This window comes from Oncorhynchus clarkii, chromosome 19, assembly GCF_045791955.1.
Source record: "Oncorhynchus clarkii lewisi isolate Uvic-CL-2024 chromosome 19, UVic_Ocla_1.0, whole genome shotgun sequence".
NCBI lineage: Eukaryota > Metazoa > Chordata > Actinopteri > Salmoniformes > Salmonidae > Oncorhynchus > Oncorhynchus clarkii.
This window is the reverse complement of record NC_092165.1, coordinates 53,355,688-53,362,554: the sequence shown is the minus strand read 5'-3', so window position 1 is coordinate 53,362,554 and position 6,867 is coordinate 53,355,688. Positions and strand designations below refer to the sequence as shown.

General features: G+C 39.8%; 1 protein-coding gene across 3 annotated transcripts; it reads left to right on the top strand.

The window, feature by feature from the left end:
• The first annotated feature begins 251 nt into the window (after positions 1-251).
• Positions 252-5,483, top strand: LOC139374329 (collectin-11-like). Of its 3 annotated transcripts, none has more exons than XM_071115362.1 (7): positions 252-424; positions 903-1,057; positions 2,374-2,445; positions 3,200-3,271; positions 3,368-3,421; positions 3,517-3,612; positions 3,837-5,483. In XM_071115362.1, the coding sequence occupies exons 2-7, from the start codon at positions 928-930 to the stop codon at positions 4,226-4,228; spliced, it is 816 nt and encodes a 271-aa protein (XP_070971463.1). In that variant the 5' UTR covers positions 252-424; positions 903-927; the 3' UTR covers positions 4,229-5,483. The 3 variants fall into 3 exon arrangements, with proteins under 3 accessions (XP_070971463.1, XP_070971462.1, XP_070971464.1); XM_071115361.1 differs by having other exon boundaries at positions 280-424; positions 3,819-5,348; XM_071115363.1 differs by having other exon boundaries at positions 300-424; positions 3,517-3,555; positions 3,837-4,355.
• The last annotated feature ends 1,384 nt before the right edge of the window (positions 5,484-6,867 follow it).

Below are 6,867 nucleotides of genomic sequence, written 5' to 3'. Positions count from 1 at the left end.
AATGAAGACAATATTTTCTAGTGGACAAATTCATATTGGTCGCTCCCCGTTTGTTGCGTTTGCTCTGCCTGCTTCCGTTTGGTTCCAAGAGTACGTAAACAATTTCCGTTGCAAAACGTTTTGCTACAGACCAAACATTTTGCAACGGAATCGTACTAATGAATACACCCCAGATGTGGATGATGTCAGTGACCCCCACACTTTCCCATCCAATTATCTCTGAGACCCCAGCTGCCCCTGGCTTTATCTGTGAAACTGTTTATGGAAGGCCTTTCACACACATTCTATGGTCCTGAGGAGGAAAAATGAAATCCTTTGAAAAGACCACCAGTGTGCAAGCCTCTTAAAACTCACGGGGACAATTTGGGAAAATCTTCAAACTAAAGCTACTTGCTGCTTTGGAATCTGGAAAACAACACAAAAGGTAGGTTCAATGTAGAATTATTGATGTGACTCCAAACCCACATTATTTGCTGTGTATGCCATGACAAAGCAAGCTTGGTAAAAAAAACAATTTGTGGGGTGGGGGGAATGTTGTTTGTATGTATGCGATCTGTCACAACACTTTCTTGTTTCATCTAGAATGTCCCAAGGCACTGTAAGGGAATTTAAGCCTTGGAGAACATTTGGTCATAGGTCAGGAAAAGTTGTCAATCACATTGTTTTGTACTGAGTGATGTGATAGTTGATTTGAGGTCTAAAATCAGTTGTTGTGATGTACTGTATGAAAGCAAACGATCAAATAGGCCTGAAGAATCATTGCTCATATGTGCAATAATTGTACCACGGTGCGAACATTGTATTTTCTCAATTGTCTGCCAATCAGTCTTACCTCGGCTCTCCTGGTGTCTCTTTGTGTGTGTGTTTGCCAGTCAGTGAATATCTAATTAAATGTCTTTCAGTCCATCAACCCGTCCATGTTGCAGGATGAGAGCAGAGGAGCTGATGCCTTGTGTTCTTATCACTCTGCTGGGGCTGACCCTGATGGAGTCAACTCATGGACAGCACATGTCAGACGAACCCTGCTCCGTCCAGATCCTCGTCCCAGGACTCAAAGGCATATACACTGAGTGTACAAAACATTAAGAACACCTTCCTTATATTGAGTTGCACCCCCCTTTTGCCCTCAGAACAGCCTCAATTCGTTCGGCATGGACTCTACAAGACGTCGAAAGCGTTTCACAGGAATGCTGACTTCGATGCTTTCCACAGTTGTTTCAACTTGGCTGGATGTTTTAGTTGGTAGACCATTCTTGATACACCCAGGAAATTGTTAGGCGTGAAAACCCCAGCAGCATTGCAGTTCTTGACACATTCAAACCAGTGCCCCTGTCACCTACTACCATACCCCATTCAAAGGCACTTAATAAAAAATGTGGTCTTGCCCATTCACCCTCTGAATGGCACACATGCACAATCCATGTCTTAATTGTCTCAACGCTTAAAAATCCTTCTTTAACCTGTCTCCTCTCCTTCATCTACACTGATTGGAGTGGATTTAACAGGTGACATCAATAAGGGATCCAGTTCCTAATGTTTTGTAGACACAGTAGAGCCCCACAGTAGAGGTGTCATAATACCCATAAAACCTAGAGGTCAAACAGGGAAATGGTTCCAATTGTTTTTCCAAAGTTACATTTCCCCATACAGTGTAGTTTTTTTTGTTGAAAAGCTTAAAATAAGGGCTGTGTTTTGTGTAGGCTTACCCCGGTGTGATGTTTTGATATCCGTGTAAATCTCTCTCAAACAAGGTGACTTTTATCAATATATTCAGCTCTATTTACACTGATTCAAAAATACTTTTTAGCATCAAAGTATGCATCAAAACTACAAATCCCGGCACATCATCTCTAGCTGACACCTTTGCTAACAGGTATTGTGTCAATTTCAAACTTGCACAAGATAGTTCACAGAATTGTCCATTTATAGAAATGTAGCCAATTTATTAATTATTATGTTTAGCTAACATTAGATAGTCAATCCAGAGATTCTTACCTTTGCCTCGATTCGACATGGCATTTATAGTTCTTTATGATAGCCACATTAGCAGCTAATTAGCATTTAATTTTTGGGGTGTAAGTATAGGAGAATATATTGATAAGTCACCTTGTCCTAGAGAGATTTACACGGTTATCAAAACATCACACCAGGGTAAGCATGCACGAAACACAGCCCTAATTTAAATGTTTCTTAAATCCCCTGTGGGAAAAATGAATGGTGGAAAAACGATTAGAACCATTTCCCTGTTTGACCGCTTGGTTTTATGGGTATTAGGACTCAGACTGTGGTACTCTATACACTTATTCCAGAGTTGTGAGGTTGTTGATTCATTAAGCTTTTTTTAATCCGTGAAGCTTTCTCTCCATTTGACAGGAGAGCCAGGAGAAAAGGGAGAGAAAGGGGCACCTGGGAGACCAGGAAGATTGGGTCCACTAGGGGAGATGGGTAAGCATCCATCATTGAAAATAGAAACAAATACAATGTGCAGTATTCTCTCTGTACAGGTGCTATGCTTCATCCCTCACAATATCACAACATGTTGATGACTCATCTATGGAGGCTTGGGAAACTTGGGAAATATATTGATTTTAAATATATGAGTGGTCATTTTTTTCAGTTTCAGAGAATGCTGAGGGCAGTTTGAGAATTTGGTTGTCATGAAAATCTGTTTAAACACCCCTTCTGATTGATCTTTGAAAAAGGTATTTGGATAACCCTTTGGCTTCTCATTGTGGTGCCTCATTACATTTGTGGACAAATGTATTTTACAAGAGACGAAACCATACAGATTTAGTTCAGAATGGTTTAAAATAATCCCATTTCCCTTAAGAACATGATTCTAGAGTTTATTTAATTGGACAGTTATTGTCTATAAACTAGGGTAAAGATCACAGTATGCACTGACAAGAATTTATCCTACAGGATGTTGTGATCTGATTACTTCGCTGCTTGGCAGTCCAGAGCAACAAAATGTTTACTTTAGGTCAGAGGTTGTGTGAGAAATGTTACCCAGAATCCCCTGAATCACTGACAGGTGCTGACTGTAGCTGTTGATGATGAATCAACTTAATCTGTCTTCAATCTGACTTGAAGACAGATTAAATTCTCACATGGAGGCTTTGTTATTTAACCCAGTTATTCATTTGATTCTGAAATCAGTCACAAAAACCTAGTTACAGTAACACATGTTTCCCTGCAGGACATACTGGAGTTAAAGGACATAAGGGTATTATAGGACGTTATGGGAAAATGGGCCCCTGTGGAATCAAAGGTAGGAATAAAAAAACAGAAGAACATGCATTTACAACAGTGTTTTGGGATGCATTACCATATTTCCCATGTACTTTGACAATGTTTCCACACTCAGGTTTAAAAGGAGATATGGGGGATCCTGGGCCAATGGGCCTGAATGGTGATCCAGGTACTACATGTATTTGTTTGGGGAAACATTACAGGTCTAGTTAACAATAAGTCCACCAAGAGTATGGAAAATATGCATTCCTTTTGTCTCATCAGGTGCTCCATGTGAATGCACACCCCTGAGGAAGATGATTGGTGAGATGGACATCCTAGTGGCCCAGTTATCCAATGAGATGAAGTTCATCAAAACTGGTACGCTTTTAGGATGTCTGGTTTATAGTAAAATATGAATGTTGAATTAGGAATTTCCAAAGAGTAACGCAGAGGTAAAGACATCAGTTTCCTTTCAGTATCACTCTTATCTATGCCCATTTCGCTTTGTTTGCTTCCATTCCACAATATGAATGCTGGGTATATATGTCAGTGTGATTATAGAAATACAAGTGCTCATTTTTCAGCACTGCCCTCCCCTGCAGCTGTCGCCGGCATCAAAGAGACTGACAGTAAGGTCTATCTACTGGTCAAGGAGGAGAAACGCTACACCGATGCAGAGGTCTATTGTCAGGGAAGGGGTGGACACTTGGCCATGCCCAAGGACGAGGGGGCCAACGCGGCCATCGCTGGGTACATCACTGAGGCGGGCCTGAGCCGGGTGTACATTGGAATCAATGACATAGACCGTGAGGGCCATTTCACCTACGTGGATCGCTCCCCCATGAGCACCTTCAGCAAGTGGAGGGAAGGAGAACCCAACAATGCCTACAGGGACGAGGACTGTGCTGAGATGATGGCGGCGGGGGACTGGACAGATGTGGCCTGCCATCCCACCATGTACTTTGTGTGTGAGTTTGACAAGGACATTGTCTGAGGGGAATTTTGAGAGTGGTAGTGAGTTGGAAGGGCAAAGGCCTCATTGGAGCTGCATGACAGAGAGAGGCTATAATTATAGAGAAGCCTTTTATAGTTATACAGATGATGTTCAGTATGAAACATTATTTTGACACAGCTGCATTTGTTTAATCACCCACCAGTGCTAAATATCATTGTACAGTTTAGAATATTGTGTATAGAATACTGTGTATATAGTTGCGTAAAAACAAGGTTTCTTCTCAGTTTTTCCAGAATTCTGCTTTTTTGACTTGAAAGTTTGAATTGAATGGATGCTGTTTTTATAAACCTTTGCATTGAATGGCTACAGCAACGTTCCCTTTAATCTCTTGATCTGATTGTTTGTTTGTTTTTTAAGTAAGATATAACACATTATTTTTGGGGGTCTGTTTCTTGTCATTATTAGTCATTATTTTTTGAAACAAATATTCACCATATTTTGTTCTGCAGTACTAAATATTGAATGTGAAAAATACTATATTGCTTTAATATGGACCATGCAAACTCAACAAAGTAGTGAGTAACTGTAGATGCAAAATGTATTTACTATTACCCAATACATGTTGGAAAATACACAAACATGTCTTGTAGTATGTTCATATTGTTGGTCTGTTATCTTTTTATAAAAGTAATTTCTTGGAAAGTGCACTTACAGGAACAATAGACAAGCTCGCTATGTAGGTTGGCATAGAGTAGTTGGGGATGGGCTTGAAAGTGTTTGTGAGGTCTGTCAGATGTCTTGACTTCTGCCGTGTGCCTTGACTTCAACGATGGTGCAGAGTTCATGTAGCTGACATTATCCAGATAATTAATGGTTTCTGGTATGTTATGGGATATTCATCAGCAAAAAACAGAAAGAAATAAGATTTTTGGACTTATCATAATGTCTGTTTCACCAATAGGCTTTCAACGACTGAATGCAGTATCCATTCTAAAATATGGAAATGTATGTCCTTTTAACAGAACAGTGTCCTCAGGGATGCAGATGGTGAAATATGTGATTTGGTATTGTTCATTTGCCTGTAATGTACAACATAAACACTGATACTAATAGTAGTTCATTTCTTTTTCTATTTACAAGTAAACGCTATGTAACTGTCCTACTGGTGTATTTTGTAGGCTACCTCCACCTAGTGGCTAATAGTGAAACACTCCTACCACTGTTCACTGTTGATCTCCTCACATAGAGCTATCGGGAATGTTACCAAATTAAAATGGAAAGATAAAGACACAAACCAGACGTGGCTATTTTTAGGAAAACAAAATATACTGACACCACATTCAATTTCAACCGGCATACCTCGCATGTGAACCTATTAACTTATATAGACTTACAGGTTTATGATGCTTGCAGATCATCTACAATTTAATTTAAAAAATCCAGTCCTTATAATTACCTTTTCCTCTCATACCAATGTTTATAAAATATGTAACATGTTACTCTATAGGCATACCTCTTATTTTATTTAACTAGGCAGGTCAGTTATTAAGAACAATTTCATATTTACAATTACGGCCAAACCCTAAAACGGATGATGCTCGGCCAATTGTGCGCTGCCCTATGGGTCTCCCAATCATGGCTGGCTGTGATACAGCCTGGAATTAAACCAGGGTCTGTAGTGAAGCCTCTACCACAGTGCCGTAGACCGCTGCGCCACTCGTGAGCCCCAAATTCGACCAGATACAGAAGCAAAAGGTCTGTCTGCACATGATGTAATCTGGTGAAAACATTTGAAAAGATGCCATGACCTTAAGGAGCAATTGAAAGAAAAGTAAGAAACAAAAATGACATGTGATCAGAAAATTGTAACAGTAATCGTTTGCAATGAGGACCAGATTCAAATTCTATTATATTGTAGTTCCATCTAACAACAGATCACCTTATTGTGATAGATTATGAGTGAGCAGCATTGGTAATCATCTCCTGTCAGGAGCTGACAGTCTTAATAGGGGAATATTCATGTTGGAATGGTGCCCCTGACTGGAACTCCATATATGGGCATAGCTGTCTCATCTAAAAATGTATGTTGGAATGGTGTCTTTGCAAGAACTCCATGTATGGGCCTGACAAGAACTCATTTTGTGGGCGTAGTAAATTGTTTGCTAAATGATTACACCTGAGCTCTATCTGAATCAAGAGTTTTTAGACTAGCACAGTTTGGTTTTCATCAGGTCGTCAATTGATTATGGATTTCGCTACACTCGCATTAACATCTGCTAACCATGTGCATGTGACAAATAAAATTTGATTTGATTGCTGATTGCTTTTAAGACTGTGCCTGTTGATACTTTACAAGTGTAACTGTCTCAGAAGATTTTTGGCTGGGGAATTGGAAACAAGGTAGCAGAGTAGGATCTCGGGGATCTAATAACCAAGCCATCTGTGGCACTGGGGAAAGTTCCTCCATGGTCCTTTCCAAGGCCTTATGAGAATTTGAATTTGATTGTGGAATAGGAGTGGTGTGATGTTGGTAATGTAAGTACACAAGTAGATCAGTTTGTTGGTAATAATTTGTATTCCTTTTTGACAGTAACAGGTTTAGGAGTTCTGCCAATCCAGCACCTGTTAATTGTTGAGTTCTAGCCTGAGAAAAATAAAGGTGTGTTCATACCTGTGGT